This window comes from Aptenodytes patagonicus, chromosome 3, assembly GCF_965638725.1.
Source record: "Aptenodytes patagonicus chromosome 3, bAptPat1.pri.cur, whole genome shotgun sequence".
Classification (NCBI taxonomy): Eukaryota; Metazoa; Chordata; class Aves; order Sphenisciformes; family Spheniscidae; genus Aptenodytes; species Aptenodytes patagonicus.
The window spans coordinates 106,975,332-106,999,202 of record NC_134951.1 but is presented as its reverse complement, the minus strand read 5'-3'; the positions used below and the strand labels follow the sequence as shown (position 1 = coordinate 106,999,202).

Below are 23,871 nucleotides of genomic sequence, written 5' to 3'. Positions count from 1 at the left end.
TTCATAGCAGAATGAAACTGAACTCTCATGAAGATGTTAATATATTACTGCTGCGGGCAAGACCGTTTCGACTTGGGGAATTTTAATTGATTTAATGTATTGCCAATTAACACACTTTTAATTACTGATTCTGGTATTGAAAGAAATAAAAGCACACAAATAAGCAAACACTTGGGGAAAACACCTCGGCTTCCCTCCAGACACCTCTCCTCTCCGGCTTCTGGTCTCCAATCGCCTTGCCGCACACTACACCTTCAGTGAGGTGATGGGAGTGCAGGAGATGGGGGTCAGATCCTGCTCCTTGTTTTTAACTCAATTGCTCAGGCATGGAGGAACCCACTGGCTGTAGTCCCTCTGGGGTCGTATCTACTCCTCAGTCTCCTCTCAGCCACCCTTGGGCTGCCTGCCAGCTCCTGCCCCTGCTCAGACCACCACCGCCCCCCTCAGCCCCATGCCCTGCTCAGTATGATACTTTGCATCAGCATTACTCCTGTCCCTCCAGCCCCGGCACTGTTTTTCCTTCATCTCAGCATTTACCGCCCTTTCTTACTCACGTTTTCACAGAGATGCGACAAACACCTCTGACTGGTTCCGTTTTGGTGCACGGTTTTGTCCTTTGGAGCCAGCTGAACCCGACCATGTCTGGCATGGGGCAGCCATGACCTCCTTCCTCAGAGTCCCCCTGCAGCCCTCACCACCAACCACTTGCCAGTCAGAACCCGCACAGCTACTAACTGCCTCTTTGACCTCATAAGGAATAAAACTGAAGGAACTGTGGGGCTCTAGAGGGAGCAAATGACTCCATCACAGCATGGTACTCTAGCGCTCCAGTCTTGTGGCCTTTAAGATTAGATTCACTCCACATCTATTCTCCTGTAAGTTTCACTGAATGGTTCAAATAATGCTTTTAAATGACTGGAGCAAGTCTTCCGTCAGCAAAACTTTGTTGCTGTTACAGATCATATGCTTAGCCTCTAATACATGCACCATGAGGAACTACAAAGCTGCAACTGCCAGGACCATTTAACTTTTAGGAGAACGGTAGTTATTAAACCAACATAAACGTATTATGCTGGTCTAACACCACAGCTCCACAAACACTAACTTGGCACTAACTGGAACATCTCTCATTGACTACTTTCACCTTCCATCATTGTCACCAACAATGTTTGCATAGTCACCTACTCACCCAGAGTAAAACTAATTGAGCAAAACAAAAGAGAAAAAAGCCACCTGCTATGCTCAGAGAACGTTTGCCTTTATAAAACACTATAAATACCTTTTTTCACTGCTTCTGGAAGCCCATCTGGCTCACCGTCTGTGTTCTCCTGACCCAGCAGATTTTGACAGATATCATCCTTCCTTTTTTTTTTGGATGAAGTCTCTGGCACAGGGGATCTTGGTTCACCATTATCTTTCCTGTTGTCTTCATATCTCTGCCTTTTACTTGAAAGCTTAGTAGTGTCTTCATCTAACCTCATCTCTTTGACAGACTGATTGCTCGCTGTTAATGAGTTACCCGAATTCAGCAAAGGAGTGCTGACAGCATCACTTGTTGGCTGTTTCAGCTGAGCACTCAACAAACTGACTTGTGTTTTTAGCATCTCATTTGCTTCCTCTAGTTTGTAATATTTAACAATTAGAGAGCAGTATTTCTCCAAGTTCTCATTTGCTTCTCTGGTTTTCACTTCCGTAGATTCCTGTAATTCTTCCAGTCTTAACTTAATTTCTTCTGTAATGGCATTCTCATCAGCACCTTTCAAAGCAAAACATCATTATTCATATAACTGACATTAAAAAAGATGCATATATAAGAATTTATAATGCAACGGTCAGACATCTTTTAATTAATTATACATGTTCGATAACTGTGCGACTATAAAAAAAAGTGACTGTATAACAAAATCAGTAATATGTTAGACATAATAATGTATTTGCTAAATAGAGAACAAACATGCAAAATTTGAAAAGAATCCTTGACCAGTGCATGGGCAAACGTTTTCTCTGTCATTTTGTAAATTCTGAGCACTCGAGTTTGTACCCCTAACTTTCTTTAAGTATCATTTACAATACAGTGCATCTCATGAGATGAGCCAAAATATAAAGAACAACGCATGAGAATCAGAGGGGAAAGCTTGCTGGAAAATGATAAAAGAACTTGTATGCAAACTTTAGTTATTAAGGAAGCATGGGTGTGGTTTTCTTAAGTCAATTTTAACCACAAAACCATAATATTTAAAATACATACTCATAATCTAGATTTGCTTCTGATACTTTAAGAGAAAGAAGATGAACTAGATTTTGAAAACGTTTGACACATTTGCAGTTGTACCTTTTATACTAGTTAAGAATCATGTTCTGTATAGAGCTGCATATGCAAATGGACATTTCAGGGCAAAAAAAGTTTTACAAATTAATGCACTGCTAAGAAAGCATTAAGATTGAGTCTAGATTCAGTTACCTTCTTTCTTACACTTCGACATAGCTAGATTTTTCTTCTTTAAGAGTTCGTCGCGTTCAACTAGTTGTTTCTGCAACATTTCCTTTTCCTGTTCCATCTGCTTACAGGATTGCATCCACAGCTGCACTTTACTGTGGGCAAATTCATTTTCCTTCTTCAGTTGAACTATAATGTTAATATTATCAGCCTACAAAATAAGAAATGTAGTTATTACACCAGAAACATAATTCTTCCATTGAAACATTACAATGTCAAATGGAAGCTGAACTGTTACACAATATTAGCTGTAGACCATGGTTGTAATGTATACTTGTTTGCTTGTTTCCGTACAACCTCACTATAGCAGCTCCTTTACTGCAGGAAACATGAAAGTCCTCTTACTAGACAGGTACATACAGGTGATTAACGCAGCAGAAAAACAAGAATTCAAATACCAATAAGGGAGGCTTATTCTCTTCAGATATACCAACAAATTATGAATGTTCAGATTACTGATGTCAAGACTAGCATCCTACCTATGAGAAAGCTGTATGAACTCTGAGGCAGTAGTCCTTTTTCCACCTGTTATCACTTCATTGACATGCCATAAGAAAGTGCTGCTTTCCAGGCAACAGATTTCAAACCAATACTCTATAAATTTTGAAGCGCTCTCTCCTAGCCTGAGTCTCCTTTATCCTTCTTTTCATCCCGAATGCATCTTATTACCACAGAGGCAAGATAACCCAGGCCTGCTTTGCACTCTAAATTCCAGCTCAAAAATACTATTCTGAGCAGCAACAGATCATTCCTTTCCACCCGTTTCCACTCTCCTGGGCTGCTCCTTCTCATCTGGTCTGGTACCAACTTGTGTGCAAATACCACACAGTGAGCACAGCTGGAAGCCTTGTATGCTACATTTACACTACCATGGGTACTGTTTTCTGTCACTGGCACATATCCTATAGTACTGTATCATTGGACTGCTAGTATTAAATTAACACCACAGTGGAGGGCCCTATGGAATAAAGAACTGTTGAGCAAGATGAACGTATTACAATTCAGTGTTTACTTGCAAGTAAATTGAATTGACTATGTTTCTTCAAGAGTTCATTTAGACAGATACTCATTCCCAAAGTGGGAGTACAGAGTTGGAGCCAGCAATCAATCACAGACAGAAGCAGGACAAAAAAAAAAAAAAAAAAGAGGTAGACGAGAAAAATGCAGGGGAAATTAATACAGAAATTCAGTTATATGGACAGTTAAACTTCAACTGTGCTACCAGAAAGCAAACCAAGCAAATCTAGAACTGTTCCCAGCTATCAGTTGTTCACAGTATGTGGAGCTCATATTCTATCACTGAGAACAGCTCTGTCGTTTAGAGAATTCTGTATAAAATGGAATTGATAAACTCTCAAGAATCAAGAGCAATGTATCAAGACTAATGCTTAAGACAGAACATGGTATCTTTTATCATCAAAGTAATTAACAAACAGAAATTAGAGGCACCGCAAAGTCTCTTTGAGTGTATTCTAACCGCATTATAATCCAGTTGCAACATTTAGTATAGACAATAGACTGTTGTGTTTAGTATCACATAAACCAATTCTAGGTGATCTCAGTCGTGGCATGCATAACAGAATTTTTCTAATGTAGATCAATAGTAACACTGTTTCCTCCATGCTCTGTATTCTCATTAGTGAAACAAAGGCTGTACCAAAGTCAAGCCAAAGCTCTGGAGCACTGGTTCCAAATCCTACTTTTTTTTTTTTACTACACAGTGCCTTGGGTCTCATGTAGACACTTACATATTTTTTTCTTACCTTAGTTTTTAGGAGTTCTCCTAAGGTTAGATTAGCTTCTTTAAGGGAATTATTTAGTTCTTCTTTATTTGACTTCAAATGCTCAATTTCCAAATTTTGTGAGCTGATAAGGTGCTCCAGCGAATTCATCTTATCTTGACAGGCCTCAATTTTTACTTCATTCTAGAGAAAGAAAGTGTGTCTAATTACTATGATACTAAAAAGGACACTGAGTTGTATTTTAAAGATGTACTTAAGAGCGTACAGCCCACAGGAATTCCACAGCAAATTTGCTTGGCATGTTTTGAGGAGTTTAAAACTGAAAGAGCAATTTGTCTCAAGTACACATTTTGAATACCTGAATCTTGCCTCTAAGAAGTCTGCCATTAGAAAGCCCTTATATTTTACCATAACTTGCTCTTAAATTTACTTTATATTCACAAGAATGAAAATTATTAAGAAATAATTAGAGTAAATTGTTTGCCTGTGTCCTACTGGCCTCAAATACGTATTCCTAGACAGGTTTTTCCGCAGAAAAGATGATGGCTCTTCGTACACAGCATGGCTGACAAATGCATATCCAACAAATTTGCCCTTGTATCCTAAAACGGGTAATCTTTCTTCCCCATTCCTACCAAAACCACCATTTCCTGGACTAAAACATACTGTTGCTTTCCCTTTTTCAAAAATATAGTTCCAGATAAATTATATATACACTTAACACTTACCAAGTTCTGAGGTAAATTCACCTTTCACTGCTTGCTATATGGAAAAAAGTTAATTTGACACTTACTGAGTTCCGAGGTAAGTATATAGAAATATTGTTAGCAAAGACAATTTCTTTTGCAACAGGATCAGCAAAATTTTGTAAAATACATAGAATTTAATTAAAAACTCACAGCACCGTTCTTCCCATTTTCTGACTTACCTTTCGGTTTGCTTCTGTCAGAGCGTCCTGATGCTCTTTCTCTGCTTGAAGTAGTCTGTCTTTGTATTCTGATATTTCTCTTTTCATTTCATTTTCTTTTTCTTGTAGTTCTTTCTGGACCATCTCCAAACTCTTAGTCAGTTCATTTTTTTCTGACATAGTTAGATGCAGCTGAATCTGTAAACAGTAATAGCACATTCTTCGGTATTTAGAATTTTCTCAATAGAGAAACAGTTGACGCATTAAACTATTTGACTTTACATCCAAAACGTCTTTGAATTTCCAAAAACAACTTGGTAAGAAGAAAGTATTTAACAGTGGCTAAACACACTGTAAACAAAGAATGGAACATCTGAACACAAAAGGCAGGATAGGAGGGCAAAGGAGAGTCTTCTAAAAAGAAACGTTATGATCTGAGGGGTACGCCAAGTGCAAGTTTGTCAACACTGTTAAATCAAGCAGCACTGTCAAAAATCAAAGCTTAACCTTTCCAAACATTGTTCCCTCTGAGAGCGACTTGAGAGGTTAAGGGTCACTTTCCTCACCATCTTTAAGATGACAAAACTTTCTAAGCATTTTCATCTCGATCCACTATTATATCTCTACTTTTTGGACAGCTGGCCTGTATTTCCATACAGGATTTCTGAAAGCTGCATAAATCTCTCTTTTCCCACTCAAAATCCTCAACACCACAACAGAAACAAGCCCCTGGTTATAAAATTTTGTAAATAATGTTAGTAGGTCAGAAGACCACTTAAGCTGGTTTAAACACATAATATTGTTCACAAATAAGACCTACAATCGTCTAGATGGTAAAACAGCCTCTAAGAATTAAATATGAACAAATTAAAAATAAAGCCTCTAAAACTGTTTCTTCCTTGACTTTGTCCTGAAAGTACTTTAACGCTATTGGAACACTGAAAGTAGTTTAGTTTTAAAACAAACTTGAGAAATGTTACATTTTTTTATCCAACATCCTCAGTCTGATGATGGAATGCCTGTAGTAGACAATTCCTTGGCACTGAAAGACTTCTAGATATCCACCTGTGGCCTTTATGCCAAGAAAACATAGTTTCGACAGAAGGAAGAGGGGGAAACTATTAACTAACCATTCTATCTCAGAAGAGAACATTAAATTTTCGGAAATTTGGAAGCAAGAACCTCTGATACTGTACATTACCACAGCTCCCTTGACCAACCTCCACACATTTACTGGCCTTGAGCATCTGGCCTTGAACACAGAAATACTACACATGGAGTAACTAACTTTGTTATTTTCTGAATGTTCTTGAATAAGTTGTATTTCTTCAGCAAGCTTGTTTCTTTCTGTGGTAAGTTCTTCCTGTAATTTGGAAATCTTCTGTTCAGTATCACTTAGCTTGACTTGCAGCTCAGTACAACTTTCAGTCAGTTCATTCACCTGAAATTAAATTTTCCAGAATTATTTTTAATACATGTGTCACGACCTCCAAAGAATTTTCTTATATGCAACAAGCAGTTTTTAAGATGGGTTATTTTATTCCCATAGCTGGTCCAACTCCAAGCGAGAGTCACAACAGGCTAATGCTGTTTGCACATGGCAAGTGTCCAACTGTTGTTTCATTTTCGTTTGAGCTCCCAAAGCACTTGTTCTTGAAATAAAAACTCACTCACCCAATACTAATTTGTCTTTCCTCTTTTTCTTCTACAGGAAAGAGGAAACTATCCTGCATTATTTGGTTACTTAAACTTCTTGCCTACTTTCAAGCAACCTTCCCATTCAGCCTACACAAAACAATGTCGTGCTTTCCAGCTCTGTAACTTCAATGCAAACTCATGATTGCATTGAAAACATAATTTTAAAAATAGGATGCTTACTGTAAAAGTCTGAGGTCAAAGTTATTTTAAGATATAATTTATTAAGGAAGTGGCAAGCCCAGAGGACACTTTATCCCACTCCTAAAAAGGGAACTCTACCTTAATGGAAATGGTATTACCTTTTTACATAAAGTGCTCTTTTCACAAAGCGTAGATTCCAGTTCCTTCTCAAGGTCCTTATAAGACACTTTTAGAACATTCAGGATATCCGGAAAGGTTTCATTATCAGAAAAGTGTTGCTCCTTCAGCTTCAACTCAGCAATCAAATTCTGCAGCCTTTTTTTTTCCTGGTGCCAATATTCATGCTCATGTTGCATGTGTGTCAGCTGTAAAGACAGCTCCTCTGTTTCTTTCACCTGCTTTTGAAGGGCACCATTTTCCTGCACATTTTCATCGAGTTTTTGTTTACAATCCATCAATTCTTGAACAAGTACCTCCCTCGTTTGATCCAATTTGATATTTTCATTTTTTATTTCCTGACATTCCTGTAATAGTATTGTTTTATCTTGCTCAAGACGAGCCACCTGATTAATCAAGACTTGCTCTTTTGCTCTAGCATCTGCTTCCTCCTTGCAAGAAAACTCTAATTTCTCGCTTATATCTTTGAGCTCAGATTTCAGCAATACCACAGTATTTTCAAACTCATCCTTGATTTGCATCTTTTCTTCCTCCTTTTCTTCTAACAGTTTTGCTGTAGTCAAATTCGAAGACTCTAGTTCAAGGATTCTTTCTTGCTTTTCTTTTAAATCTTTAGCCAAGCACTCTTTTTGTGAGGTGAGGTCATCAATTTGTAAGTTAAAACATTTCAGCTTTTCAGTCATCTCTTCCATCTCCATTGTTAACGTTTCTGCCTCTGCTTTAGCAGTCTCTGACTGAATAATTGCATCTTCTAGATTTTTCTCTGACATCTCCAATTCTCTTTCAAGCCTCTCTATTTTATCCAGAAGAGAGTCAGCTTTCCGTTCACTCTCTTTCAGCTTTTCAGCAACGTGGTGTTTTTTCTTCTCATCGGATTCAATTTTTACTTTCAGCTTCTCAATTCCATATCGCATTTGGTCTACTTCTTTCTGTGCTGAGCTGAGTCTAGCAGCAAGTTCACCTTTTTCCATTAACAAGCCTTCCAAAGATCTGGAAAGCTTTGAATTTTCCATTGCTGATGAACTTAATTTACTCTGCATCATTTCCAACTCTCTTACAATCAGCTCTTTCTCCTTTTTCAAATCCGCTGCTTCGTTTTGGAGTTTTCCTTTTTCTAAGGCGAAAGACACGGCATCATTTTCCAAACTTTGCAGCTTCTGCAGAAGATGATCTTTCTCATTTGATAATTGATTTACATCAGATTTTGCAGTCTCAAGCAGATTCGTTTGTGTCCTCAGTTCACTCTTTAACCTTCTAATGAATTCAGTAGAATCCACCTTAGTTGACTCTCGCTCTTTTAATTTTGCTTGTAGCTTCTGATACTTCTGATCCAGTTCTTTTTTATTTCCAGACAAAATACTCAGTTCTTGGCTAATATGGTTTCCCTCAGCTGTGACTGAAACAAGGTGCTCTTGAAAGCTAGAAATAGTTTTCAGGTTAACTTCCCTCTCCCTTTCTAATTGCTGACATTTTGCCTGAAGCATTTCAATATCATGCTTTATGAACAAGGCATGGTTCTCAATATTAACTTGTTCAGATTTTGGATTCCTCTGTTCATTTTCAGCTGCAAGAAATTGTTCATGACAATCTCTCTTGGTCATTTCTACATCATCCAATGTGTCTGCTGCATTAGACAACCTAACTTTATATACCTCCAGCTCAGACTTTACCTTCTCAGGTTCTTTTTCTAACGAGACTACTCTAAGAGATAATTGCTGCTTATTGAAAGAGACTGATTCCAGTTTTTCCTTTATATCACAGGTTTCTTCCTTAACAACTACAGCAGCTTTCTCCATTTCTGCAAAAGCTGAGCTCTTCGGAGTTAATTGTGCATTCTGAAAGTTCAGCTCTGAGTTTAATTGCTCAACTTTCATTAGTAAATCAACATGTTTATGGCTGTCTTCTGTCTTACAGATCAGCTTCAAATTTTCAGCAGTCTGTTGTTTTGCCTCCTCCTGAAGCATTTCAGTGGTTATTTGATTTTCATAGAAATCCCCTGCACTGAAAAACACACTACTATTCGAAAATGACAATGCATTGGCATGGTCTGAAGGGCTGGTTATTTTTCCTGACATATTTCTATACTCGTGTTCTCCAGAAATCTTCTCTTCCATTAATCTTGCTTCAGCAGTCTCAGTTACATTTTCACACACAGAGGTATCTGCTACAGCCATTTTCTCAATGGGGATTAGTTTAGGTTTATTGCTTTTCAGTGCTGAGCTTTCAATAGGCACTCCCAACTGATAAGGACTATTGCTTTCTTGTTCAGTGTTCTGCAAGGGTTAAGAATCAATCCGTTAAAAAAAGGAAAAGAAAAAGAATATATATAAAAAAAAAACAAGGTGAGTTTTAAAAGTTTTCTTAAACTAGTAAAGCTCCTCGTCGCAAAATAAATAGATAGCATCCTTCTCTGCTTCAGAATCTGCTTTCTTATGGAAAGGATGTACACTTATTTATACACACATGCATCTTTGGCCAAAAGGTTTTAAAGATACTGAGGGAGAAATTTCACATGCCTCCATATTTTGGGAAAATAGGTGTCTATGTGACAAAGTGAAAAATTATTAGTGTCACTAACGGGGGAAAGGTTTACTGCTCACCGTCTATTAGACACCAAAGAATCTTCAAGGGACACAAGCCCAAATCCTCAGACAATCCCTTTTCCAAATTACCACTGTCTATCAGAGCTGGGCTTACATTTGGCACCACCCGCTGCTCTCATTTGAAACAATAAAAATGAGTAACTTCAAAACTTCAGGACTCCAAAAAAGAACTGGGTCTGAAGGCAGCACCTGAATGATCTGTATTGAGTACTTCATCTTAAAAAAGCTCCAGCTAGGTATGGTAAGGAACAGTATTTCTTTCTTCAAGTGTCTATGTATCAGTGTGGATGCTCTATGTGAATTGCAAGCAACGCATACAAGTGAAAGATTTTCTTTTCTGCAAGAAACAGTTGCTCAGCGTTGCACAGTTGGCCAAAATGTAGAGCTTCAAGACGCTCTGACTGTGAAAGCAGTGTGAAACTTCAGTTTCTGAGTCTACGTTTACTGGGCACTGGAAGCCACTTGCACAGGACTTAATGGTCAAAACTGGAATTCTCACAAGCAGAAAATGCACCTGTTAGATTTATTTTTAAGGGGAATTAGTCTAATACACTGTATGCAAGAATAAACTGGTTTTCCTCCATTCTGAGTGAAGTTTTGATTCTGCCACTCCTTAACAAGGAGCAGCAAAATCTAGTTCACTGGTTGCACACCATCTACAGCACTGAAAAAAAAAAAAAGACAGAGACAACTCCCAAATTTCTTGTTCCCTTCAGTACTTTGAAGGAATTGAGGCTGAAATGAAAATTAACTGTTCTGCTACCAGCTCGTTCTGTTCTGCTGTTGATGGTACTGAAAGGAACTAGAGGTGTGGAAGCAGTCCTAGTTTGCTTGTCCCACGAAGGGACAAGGGAAGTGTGTGCATCTTTAACTGACTGTGTTAGATCAGAGATCTAAGCTTGTACACACAGTACAGATACATACAGTGCATGCACACCCACTAACACAGCAGGATCCACACTGACACAGACCTGAAGAAAAACCAAGAAAGTAGCACAAAGTATTACACAACTCTAGTAGACTAAACTCGTTGGTTTTGTCATCATGTTGTTCATTTCTCATGAACCCTGTGATGCATAAACCAGAACTCAAGGTACAGATTATTTTTCTGTTTTCTCTGAAGAAAGTACCGCGTCTGTGGGACACAGTTTTAAACACATTTAATTACAAAATTTAAATTTCTCTTACCATAAGTCAAAGGGTCTACATAAAACTGATTTGCATGACAGCAGTTACTTACATTTTCAATATCCGTGCACAGCAGTGAATGAGAACTTAAATCGAGGACTTGTAGTTGGAGTCTTGCTGCTTCCAGCTCCAAATACAGATTCTCAGTTTGTTTTCTTTCTGCTGCCAGTTTGCACTCCATCTCCATAGTCATGTTATTCAGTTTCTGCTGCCATTCTTCCTTGTCAGACAGATTTTGCTGTTTGAGATGATCTATTTCTTTTCTTTCAGAAAGTATAACTTTCTTCAGCTCTTGTATTTCCTCATTTTTCATATTCTCTTGAATGTGAAATTGGTCTTCGAGCACCTTGATGGCCTTCTCATATGTCTGACACAGCATCTGAAGTTCTTCAATTCTACTCTCAAGGTTAGATTTTCTAGGAGTAATACTCCTGGGCTCACTAACAGTCTCCAATTTGTGATCATTATGACAATTTTCAACCAAAACTTTTGTTGCACCTTCTGGAATTACTTCTGCAGAACTGTCCGACTGATTCATTTCCTCTGTCCATTTGCACATACCACTGCTAGAAGCATCACCCACCTCACTTACTTCTATAAAACAGGGACTTTCAAAAAGATCTGAGGAAGAAACCACGGACTTAGTTTCATCAAATTTAGACAGCGTGTCAGTTTGGCTAGAAGATAGTGGCACTCTTACAGAATCTATATGAGCATTGCTCAGACTTGTTGACAATGCAGATTTTTCTGCCTTCAGTATTTCAATACAAGACTCTAGCTCAGATATCTTTGAGGTCATACTGCAATGTTGTTCGTATAATTTTATATGTTCATTCTGGAAAGACAAAAGCTTCTCTCTTACTTCAGCAAAGTGTATTTTAACTTCTTTACTGGACAATTTTAAATCTTCGTAGTCAGAACTGGGTCCAGTACTGCATTCTTTAAGTCTGAAGGACATTTCCTTATCATCAAAATATGTTCTCAGATCACTGTTATCACTTTGATCCATAAGTTCATCAGGAAAAATAGCTTTCTCCACTTTTAAATTTTTATCTGCATTCATTATGTTCTCTTTCTCCTCTGACACTTTATTAATACCTGTGATGCCATTGGTTTTTGAGTCTTTAAATCCAGAGGCTAATACAACGTTCTCACTCTGCAACCTCTCACACATTTTCTCAAGCTCGCTCAGATTGTTTATCGTTACCTGCAAAGAGGATGCCAGCAAGACTGAGGAATAACTTTCATCCATTCCTCCTCTTTTGCCACAATTCCGGGAAACACTGTCATAATTATACTCCAATGAGTAGCCCTCTTCATCTAATACTGTAAGTGGAGAATCTGAAGTTTTCAATTCTTTAACAGACAGTAGTTCTTGCTGCAGTCTCTCTTTCTCTCTCACACTTTTCTCAAGTTCTACTTCCATGCCTTTTAAAGCAGTCTCCAGTTGCATCACTTCTAACCTGTAGTTCTCTAGGGAGAGTTCCCTGTCCTCAAAATCCATTTGAAGAAGCTCAAGTTTAACTTGGTATTTATTCAGCTCAGCGTCCTTTTCTTCCAGGGACTTCCTCAACTGTTCTGAATGGAGTCTCCATTCACAGCTAACATCACACATTAGAGGCTCACTTTTTGTTTCTGGTTCCTTCCCCAATTGCTCCTTGTCTTGAAATACGATACCACATTTCTCTTGCATTGTGTTTTGTGTTGCCCTGACATTTAACATTTCCTGCCTTAAACAGTCAAGCTCTGTAGAAGGCTCATGTTGGATACTGGAAAATTCTGACTGCAGTTGCTGAAGTTCTTGAACCAAATCCTTTTTTATTTCTTCTGAGGCTATTAGTTTACATAAGATAGCTTTATTCTCACTAAATACCTGTTTCTCTTGTTCTAATTTTGCTTTCTTGTCCTCAAATTCAATTGTCTGCTCTCTCAGAATGCTTACCATGTTTGCATTTTCTTCTTCTACCGATTTATACTTTGCTTGCAAAACTTTAAGCTCTGTTTTGATTTCTTCAGTTCTTGATTCAATACGTTGTCTTTCCTCCTTGTGTTTTCTGGACATTTCAGAAATGATTTCTTCTCTTTCCTTTAAACTACCAGAAATACTTTTATTTGCTTCCAGTAAAGTTATTTGTTCTTGCTCTAAAGCGCTGCTTAAATCCCTAAGGGTTGCATTTTCTTCAGTAAGTTCCTCAATTTTTTTGCTATATGAGCAAATCATTGAAGACATGTCCTTCTTATCTGAATCCCATGTTCCAGACATGAGCTTCAGCTGTCTTACTGAATCCTCAAGCAATTTATTATTGATCTTTAAATCCTGAAGCTCAGCTTGTCGGTTTTCTAATCTTTCATTCAGAGTTTGCAGTTGCATGTCCTTTTCCTCAAGAAGAGCTAAAGTTTTTTCAACTAATCTCTGACGTGCTGAAATATCCGCTTCCAGATTACTAATGTGCTGTTTAGTTTCTGTCACGAAGCTTTCATGCATCTGTTCTACATTAAATAATCTTTCTTCTGTTTCACCCTTTATTTGCAGCAAGTCTTCATACTGCTGCTGCTGATTTGAATTCAGCTGCTTTTGAGCCACTAAAGAAATCTCAAGAGAAGAGATCTGATCTCGTAAAATGGCCAGATCCTTAGTTTTTCCTACTTCTAGAAGAGCTCTTGCACATCCGTGATCCTCAGCAATGGAGTTATTCGCTGCAAGTTGCGTATTATATAAAACAGTTTTATCCTGACCACTTTGTAAACTAACTTCTCCATCTTCTGTCATTTCTGAAGTATCTTTTGCTTTTACAAGACAACAGATTTTTTCATATTCACCAAGCAGGTCATGATAACATTGCTCCCTTTGTAGTCCTTCACTTGCGGCTAACTGTAACTTTTCTTCTAGTTCACCAACTTGGTTGGTAAGATGGAATATTTTACAGGACATATTTTCTATCTCTTTACAGTACTTTTTATCAGAACATTCTGCTTTCCGCTGAAGTTCATCAAAAGCTTTTTTTTGTTCTTCTAATTCTGCACTTTTACATTCCAGCATGTCTTTAAGTTCTCTAATCTCTGTGCTTTTCCTGCCACTTTCAGTTTCCATCATTCTGAGTTTCTCACTATGCTCATGATTTTTGACTTGCTGACTTTGAAGGGAACTCTCCAAGTCATTAATATGAGTCAGCATACCTTCCTTTTCAGACTTAAGTTTATTTATAAGATGATCATTTTCATTTTTCCATTGAGAAAAAGCAGTAGCCTCTTTTTGCAATTCTTCACATTCTCTCTGCTTGAATCCAAGGAGTCTCTGCAAAGCTTCTGATTCTTCCTCCATTTTACTTATTTTACAGTTTTGTTCTTTAATATGGTTATCTTTTTCCTTGAGCAGGTCTTGGGTAGAATCTTGTTGCTTTTCCATGTCCGCTAAAGCTATTTTCAGCTTCTCCAGTGAAAGGGAGCTCTCTTGCTTTTTAAATTTCTCTTCCAGTAACTTCAGCTCTGCTTCCTGAAAAGTATTCTTATCTGTAAAAGAAAACACCATCAAATCTTTGCCAGTCAATACTGGCAATTCTACTGATAATTTTCTAGATGAAATATTAGTATTTACTTTTACTATTTTCAGTTCTCAGTCTAGTGCAAAGCATTACTCTCAAGTTAAATCACTGGATAAAGTATTGTTTATATCACCTTAGGCTATTGCACACCATGTACTCATCGACATTGTCAACTTTCCACTCTGCAGTCTGATACAAGTGTGCACTCCAAGCCTGTCAGTCCTTACTTCTCAGGTGTAACTACCTGTTGTTTCTGTGTCTCACTTTCACCAAATTTTTATATAAAGTAGCACTGCCTTTTTTTTTTTTTTTTTTTTGGTAACAGGACAGGTCTCATTCCAGTATGTGACCTTCTTGCGGGACAGTCTTATACTCCATTTCTGCCAAAGAATGTCTAATTGTACACAGTCATTTTCCAAATTGTCATAATTGTTTCCTTGCCTTGATAGGAACAGACTAAGAACCACCAAGGATAAGTACAGGGCGGGGGGAGGCATTACGTTCCACTAGCTAGCTGGTAAAGGCTGCAAATTTTCTATACAATCAAAAACAAATCATCAGTTGAAAGGCAAGGAAGAGTTTGGTCATTAATTTTAAGGAGAACAGAATCAAATTCAAAGCTTCATTTTGAAATCTTACATGAAGTTTGATTGATGCACAGAAACAAGTGGGATGCACAGAAACAAGTGGGAATCTACCCCCTTTTTTCAGTCAGAATCAGCAGAACTACAAGGTACATTTCAACTCAATTCCTGAAAAACTGTGTTCTCAATTAGAAACAAACACTGCAAGCAAGACTCAACTATCGGTGGTTATATAACATGCTCCTACCTTTTTTTTTTTTTAAACTCTGTGAAACACATAAAAGAATTACAAAACAGAAGTTTTCTGGTTTAAATAGATTCTGTGAAACTCATTTTGCTGGTAAGTCCAGTACACTTCAATTAATTTCAGAATTGTGTATCTTCAGGAACTGTATATGTTCATAGACAAAAATTAATTTCCATTTAGGACAAACTTAATGTTGGTTTAAAACACTAATCATATCCCACAGTGGAAACCTTTTTACTTAATTCACAATGAAACTTACAGGATTGCAGGAAACATACGTCATTAAACATGCAACAGGAGTTCTGCAAATTTAAACACGTAACTCACTTTTCATCTCTTCTGCAAAATTCTGGCTCTGCTTTAGAGACTGCTTGATCATATTTAGTTCTTCCTCAAGTTGGTGGATCTCTTGCAATTTTTTTTCAAGTTGACAGTCAAGAAGGTTTTTCTCCTGCTTCACTTCCTAAAACAAAACCAAATAAGACCATATTTCATGTGACTTGCCAAGAAGATCAAAGAATTCAGTTCATTTACATCAAAAGAAAGATATTCCATTAGGTCTTATTAAGTCTTTGGGCAGCTACGCCTGGGTTCCTAAGCACTGCTTCAGAACATATGCTGAACTATTCTTAACTAGTTGACAGCATCTGAGAGATGCTGCCAGTTGACGTAGTTGGCATGTCCCTTGTTTGCATAGAGCAAACAGCTCCACATGACCTGCCCAAAGAGATCGAGACAGGACAGGACATATCCTACAAAATCTGAGTTGATGAATTTAGGCTACTTTCCCAAAGCAACAAAGGAAACAAATCCCTGCAATGGCATCAAAACTAACAAGAAATTTATAAATCAGGTTTCACCTATCATCTCATGTAGGTGCAAGTTCTCTTTCCGCTGAACATCATCATGGCAACACTGCTCAAATTTTATTTAGAAGTGCTTACTCCTTCAGAGGGTTGTTTTGCCATTAAGAGTATTTTCTTCCAAATAAATTGAGTTTAAAAAAATAACAAAACCCACAAACAAAACTGTGTAACTACATTGCATCTAGGAAGCCGAATAAAGTTCTTTTAAGGAAACTAATCCTTTTCCTCCAAGCTCCTGTGCTGCTGGACAACAGATGGCATGGAACCGGCATGGCCCAACTGGAAACAGGCCGTCAATTATTCATCCGTTTACTACTAGCAGATGGGCAGCAATTCACAAAAGCCAAGCTCAAGAAATGGAAAGGTCTGGATGAAAAAAAAATTAAAAGCTTGCTGGCATGGCAGGCTTGTTTTTGCAACAACATAAATAAATCACCCTCAGAACACGATTAAAATTGTCAGTGTCACTAACAGTTACCTTCCCTTCTACTCATAGCCTTCCCTACCCATAGTTAAAAAAAATAAAATCCAGTCACTTATAAGTTTCAATGAAGAAAGTTTTCCAGCAATCATAACAGTAATTTTTCAAAGAAGTACAAGTGTCCAAACTTCTTGCATTCAAAGCACCATACACAGATGCAACACAAGAACACGAACTAAACAAGCCTGTTTATTAGAAAATCTAGGGTGATCTATGGAAAGAAAAACAAACAAATTTAACGAATTAAAATGGCCGAAAGGTCAAATTATTTTGATTTGGTGCAAACATTCCCAAAAAGCAGCACACAGCAAAACCCAGGCACCCATAATTTAATGGACTAAGTATCTGATAGTAACTAGCCATTAACACTTTCCACAGCTATAAGCAAAAGAATCAATTTGGTTTCAATCCAGTTATCGATTCTACTTGTACATTGTATTACTCAAGTTAGCCATTCTGCAATTGCCCCTTGAAAAAGCAAAAACCAAACCAAAGCAAACTCCAGAACCTATATATAGGTAGTACTATTATTCTGGAGAAACTCTTCACGGGGCAGGCTTACGAGCAGTTTAGGGACTGACTCACCCATTTTTCCAAGAATAGTCATGGGCTTGCTGGCACCATCAAAATATAAACCACATGCTAAGATGCCAGAACTGCTAAGCTATTGAGATATCACCATTGCAAAGCTTAGTAGTCCTTCAACTAAGCATATCCTGTATGTCTCACAAGTGTATCTGTTTTGCAACTTTTCTGGAACACCAGTCTTATTATACAGTAAGGACTAAACTCAGCAGTGGATTAACCAGCAGAAGACAACTGTATTCTCCACTGGGCAGTTAGACCATTAGTGTAAGACCGCCACAATTTCCCTTTAATAAAGGAAAAGAAATGCCAATCTCACTCTTGTTTTCTTTTCCTATAAACAAAATCTACTGTCAACAAAGCCTCCAAGACTTCGAAACAATTCAATGTAAATTTTTCCATTATACATATTTATGAGAGTGAGGAAGACAAGCCATGCTCTAAGTTCTGCTGACATATACCACGCTTTCTCATGTGCGAGTCTGAAGATAGAGAACTGCAGTGTTACTGATCTCTTCAAATATTACAATCTCCCTCAGATTAAGCTTCTTTATAAATTTATTGGTCATGTTCTAATACAACATCACTGTCACCAGCTGTTCAATTGTCTGACCAAGCCAAATAAATATGAAGAAAAAGTCTGACTATAGTTACAGCCTAGTAAGATGGATACAAGACCGGTAGATAACATGAAGCACTCCCAAGAATTTGCAGCCAAAAAAGGTATTTCCACAAATTAGATGCTCTCTGACAATGGGAACTCAAAAAACTGTATCAAATCTAACCTCACTCCATAATTTCAAAGCCAGAAAGGGCACGAGCCCACAATATCTGATATAAACTATTTTTTTTTTTTTTGTCTAAAAATATGAAATATTTTCTACACATTAAGAATGTGTAGAAGCTTGATGGAGGCTCTCCTCCTCTGGGATACATTGGAAGAACAAAAGTTATCTTGATTAGCCTTACCACTGGAAGGCACCAGCTACATTTATTTGCTAAATAAGTTTCAAGGACCACTATCTGGCATTGAGGCCAAGTGGCATGTAACAGCCCATATCCGTACCACTAAAGTCTTCTATCTTCCCAAACAGGTGGCTCTAACCAAACCGCTTGCTGGGAATGGTCCCAGGCTCATGTGAACTCCCAAACTGTGCCTGGGAATCATATGAAAGAGTGCTAGTCAGCTGGGCCAAAGCCATGTGAAGTGTTGTTCTGACAATTAACAGAATAAATAGTCACATTCCAATAGCTGGGAATGTTCCCAGACATTGTAATCTACCAGCATGAATGTACCTAAAGTTTCACAATATACTAAAGCTGTACCAATGTTTGTGCTGATCTGAACAAAAACCACTATTTTACTTTAAATTTGTTCATAGAATTTTGACAAGTAAATTTTTGGCAGAAATTATGCCAGATTATTTTGTATCTGCTCATGACAACAGGCAACAAGCAAAATAAGAGTGTTTAAATAAAACAAACTGTGACATGGATTACACAGGTATTGATCTTTCTTTTTTACTTCTGATTCTCCAAATAAAGGCTAAAATTTGCATTGAGAGGTCTCTAGTGGCACGACTGTAACAATTTCAAGTGTAGCATCTCTAATTGCCACCAAAGCAAAACAATATAACCGAGAAGACAAAGGAGACATTAAAGTGAAAAGATTTCTGCATGTGTGAATATGAGGTAGCATCCAAAGACTTCTCTGAATTTATCTTCATTTTCAAGTTTTTACAGGAGTGTATATTTGTTGGACTGTGTTTATTCTAAGAAAAATGTGTTGGTTTTTTGTTTTTTTTTTTTAAAAAGAGGATATAGTAAGTCTTTGTACAAAATCGCTGAGTTTGGCAGTGTGCATCAAAGCAGTAGTCAATGATGCTAGAATTTACTTTTAAAATCAGACAAGCATTGATATATTTTTATTTCAGGACCAAAAGCAAGAATCTCTTGAAACAAAAACTTATTTTTGATAAAAGATAAGTCCAACATGAACTAGAACCATATCAGCAGCATTACAGCAATGAATCCTAACCATGCAGCCAATTCCACAAATTGTATTAATCTACATAACGTTAGTGAAGACTTCATTTTGTGTTACAACTAAGATGCGTTATTAAGATAATCCATAAAAGTGTTTAAAGATTACTTATGGGAAAATAAGCTATGGGAATAAATGCTCGACAGTATTAGTGTTTACAGATTGCCAATTGATGCTATTAATTCTATCAACTACTCTGCATTGGTTACCTCAAAGCTTCTTGTCAAATCAGCTTCCTTAGCCCGGACTGCTAATAAAGCCTGCTCTGTTCTGCACAGCTTCTGTGTGAGATCACTGGTATCATGTTCCAAGCGTTGCTTGACTGCCATTACCTGTAAGAATGTTGAAAATCGACACTGTATTCACAGGCATACATAACTTTTTTTTTTTTTTTTTAAACTCCCGTTCTTGAATGCAAACATTCTATTACAAAATAAAACTACATTATTTTATCCACCATGAAACTAAGGTTGCTTTACTGTGTTTTATAAGATAGCTGCTTATCGCCTTTCCACTCCTTTGCCTCTGATCAGAAAGATGGTATGTCTCCAAAATACATATATTTCTAGACTGAAATTGGATTAATACATCCTACTTGCAGCTACATCACAACAATGATATCTGTAGGATACAAATGAGATTGGGAATGTAATAGCCTTTTTGCTAAGCTATGAGAGTCAGAAAGTTGGGGTCATAACTGCACTTACTGCTACATTGACACAGATTTTATAAAAATTGAACACGTTTTAGCTCTTTCAAAATGGTCCTATAATGCTCCAGATTAAAAAGGAAGGAAATACCATTATCAGGTCAAAAAAGGAAAAAAAAAAAAAAAGTCTGTTCTGAGGTCATTAGGTAATAAATCAGCTTTCTTGGAGAAAGAACTAAAAGGCACCTATTTTTCTCTCTATGAAATCAATTTCTTCAGTAAGCATAAACAAAAGAATGTACATATAAAGAAACCTCCATGGAAAACATTTGACTGAATGTATTCCCATGGCTATGTTTCTAAAATAAACCTGCAAGAAAGCTCTTGTCAGTTTTAGAAATGCTCTTTCAGTTCAGCCTGCCTGCTAATGGGGCTTCTCAATATAACTTCCGAAAACTTGTGGCCCTTTTTAGAAATTCAGTTTGCTCTGCCACTTTATAGCTGCTCTCAAGAGTTTTTTGAGGCTTCTAAACATTCCTCTTTTCTGGTCACCCACTCTTCAGGCTTCTGCTGCTTTCTAACTTCCTTAAAATTGTGGTTTTGTGACAACTAATGTGTTCCAATAGCTAGTTGCTGCCAAAGCTGTGGAAGACCTCCTTCGTACTGATGTTCCTCTTTACACAAGACCCGACACTCATCAGATTTTGTGGAGAACCAGTTCAGGGAGTTAAACTGATAGCAAACGCTTGTGCCTGTGTACACATATGCCAATATATATATAATTTTTTTCTTTGACCTTTTAGCTCCTGTATCAGCTCTCTGCAGGGTCACATGAGGAGTAGCACTGCTAAAAAAGAAGTAGCAGGAGTGCATGGCCAAGGTGTATGAAATAGGGCTGTTGTTCCAAAGGGCAACTACCAGTGGATCAGTTCAGCTCTATCGTCAAGCTGCACCTCTGCACGTTTTCTATATAAGGTGTCTCTTGTGATCAGCCTTAGCTGCTCCCCTCTCAAACAGATTTATTTTAGCTGCACTGTTCCGCATTCACATCTCCTTCCCTGTGGGAAGTGGACTAGCCCCAAACTTTTAAAAGCCTCTAATTCACATTTAAATACATAGTATTTCAGTGAGAAATGGTAAATACAAAACAGCTAATACAAACTGTACAAAACACTAATACAATTCCCCACATTAATTATTTTTTGCTTTATGTATAATTAAATTAAGGCAGTAATGCTGAGACAACTAAATACCAGCTCTAGTAGAAGATTTTAATATTAAAAAAGCCTACTTTGTCAAATTCTGCTTGCAGAGCACTGAAGTCATTTTTGGCTTGCTGTAGCTCCTGATTCAGTTTGTTTCTTATTTGGTTGCACTGCTGATCCAGTGTTTGTAAGGAACGTTGCTGACAAGAGAGTTCCTAGAAAACAGTGGTACAGTAGCAAAGAAATAAACACGTAACTGCAACAAGTCTCTATTGTGGTTACTGGAGCGATAACAACTGATTTTCATTAGCAGATACTACTTGCTCAGAGACACTTGTCTTACACAGTGAACAACAGTTTAAAAACAACTTTGATGCATGCTGCAAATGACACCTGGGCAAGCATGGCCCTAACCCAATTTATGTCATCTGCTTAAAAACTCCATTACAGCAACATTCCTAATCACAGAAACAGAAAAAAAAAAAAAAAAAAAAAATCTAAAACCAGTGGAAGTAATGGTATTAAAATTCTTCATCTTAAAGGTAAGTTTCATATAAGAATTACATTACACTACAGTGGACAAATTAATTTTTGCTATTATTTACTTACCATACTATAGGGTTGATTTTTTTCCTAGGAAAATTAAAAAATTGTCTTAAAATAATACCTAGCATGGGACTGAGCAACAAGATAATCTTACAAGGGCAGTCATGAAAACTGCACAAAAAATAGCGTTCCCAAAACAGACTTCCTGAAACCTGTAGAAGGACAATATAGTTTGTGTGGATCTTACGACATGCCAAGTAGGCATCCATTAGGATAAACAGCTGTGCTTGCAGTTTCTCACGAGGCCTGTTCCTATGCCTTTAGACCTTACAGTTGTGATTCTGCACAGATTTCAGAGGTTTATTAGGATGTAAAACAGTAAGAAGTGTGAGGGTAATAAAAAGCAATGAAGGAAAAAAACCAGATTATTTATCAGCAATAATCGCTATGCAGAAGTTGCGATATGCTCTACTAACAAATGCTAAGATCCTTGTGAAGGGGAAAAGGCCGTAAAACTCTTGTGCTTCTCTTAGTAGTTTTAGAGTATAGGCGTAGTTACTTCATACAGGCAAGCTGCTTCACTAAAAGACACAGTACCATACTGTCACCAGTCAAACAAAACAAAAGAAAAAAAAACAAACAAAAAAAACCCCCAAAAGCAAGGAAATGTTCACAGTGAAGGAACTAGAGCTGACATTTTCTGCAATGTGGCTCTGGCTCCCAGGTGCATGAACCCCCTGCACACAACTCAGCGTATTTTAGTCAGTCATGTCTGTGAAATGATGCCAGCACCCCTTACATTCTGCTCGACAGCGAAAACAGCACAAGAGGCCCAAGCACTTCCGACACCAGTAAGACATCTGGTAAAGAAACAGCTCTTGTTTATCAGGGAAAGTATGGATGAGTGTGGAACTGTCATAAACAGAAAACTGGGAAAGATCAACATTAATATGTGTGTGTGTGTATATAATTTAGCATTTTTCTACATAGAACCCAATATAGATGTCTGCAACTGCATTCCCACAGAAGAAGGTGACAGAAGCACTATGCAATTTAGAAAGAAAAGATGTGACGCCAGCTGTGTGTCACAGTAGCTGACACTAGTAACTAATGCTGAGTAAAGTACGTATTAGCTCCAAAGAGCTCTCCCTGCAAACCTCTGGTCAGGAGCATCTCCCGAGCTCATGCAAGGAGGCTCTTTCGACCCTAGTGCACTCCTTATTAATGAAATTATGAATTCAATGTCTTTATGTCCCAAAGCATTCCAATAATTATTTCTAAAGCTGATGGACTGAAAAGACACTGCTTTCTAAGCCCTACATGTTACAGTATAAGAGAGAAACTGCAGAAAACCTATCTTTCTTTAGATAAATGCCTAGAACAAGAGAAGTGCTTCCTCTAGTTTTAGATGTCAAAAAATTAGTTATGCACATTTAAGCTAAAAGTGGAGGCTCCTTCCATTGCCACCAGGCAAACACCCAGCTCCAGAGCGAAGACCCACATCTAAGGTATCTGGAATAACCTGCCTTCTGAAGGTGCCTCTGTCTCTGCAGAGTAAAGTAGAGGCCTAAGTAACAAGCTTAGACTGACACCTAGATTTCAGATGTCTGAAGTAAGGTGATATGAATCTCACCTTTTCAATTTGAAGCTTGGATGGAAACATTTAAATAAAATTTGAGCGAGAACGTTGGAAACTAGGTACTGATGCAAGTGCAACTCTGAAACTAGCCTGTGTTACCGTCTCAGAACAAGGCCTGGAGCTTCTCAGGCTTTTCTGAGAGTTCATGAAATGCATTCCTGGATCTCACCTGCCGCCTAGAAACAGAAACGTAATAAGGAACACACCAGCAAGGCTTTACAGGATGGAATTCAGTAGGACCAACGCCAGTATCTAGGTTTCACAGAAGGGAAGAATCCCTCCCTGAGGAAAACACACAGATCAGAATTTCCACAACATTACACAAATTTGGATGCCAGAATGTGTAAAAAAGAGCCTTTAAATTGGACTTGACAGCCAAATATTATAAATAAATAAACATTAAACAAACTCCATAAAAGCCTATAACAGCTCACAGATCACAAACATTACAGAAAAAAAAGAGAGTTCTTCACAGTTAATGGCCTTGCTGAACAACCTAGAATGACAGTGTGTAGATTTACGTATTAGTC

General features: G+C 37.6%; 1 protein-coding gene across 1 annotated transcript in view; it reads right to left on the bottom strand.

The window, feature by feature from the left end:
* The window catches only part of CENPF (centromere protein F), a 44,412-nt gene that overhangs the window by 4,013 nt on the left and 16,528 nt on the right, over positions 1-23,871 (bottom strand). The window contains exons 9-18 of the mRNA XM_076334564.1: positions 21,243-21,371; positions 19,512-19,634; positions 15,654-15,789; positions 11,006-14,463; positions 7,144-9,435; positions 6,435-6,587; positions 5,168-5,344; positions 4,261-4,422; positions 2,462-2,648; positions 1,280-1,756 (exon numbers count right to left, since the gene is read on the bottom strand). Of these exons, the coding sequence (XP_076190679.1) occupies positions 1,280-1,756; positions 2,462-2,648; positions 4,261-4,422; positions 5,168-5,344; positions 6,435-6,587; positions 7,144-9,435; positions 11,006-14,463; positions 15,654-15,789; positions 19,512-19,634; positions 21,243-21,371 (7,294 nt within the window). The remainder of the gene's footprint in view (positions 1-1,279; positions 1,757-2,461; positions 2,649-4,260; positions 4,423-5,167; positions 5,345-6,434; positions 6,588-7,143; positions 9,436-11,005; positions 14,464-15,653; positions 15,790-19,511; positions 19,635-21,242; positions 21,372-23,871) is intronic.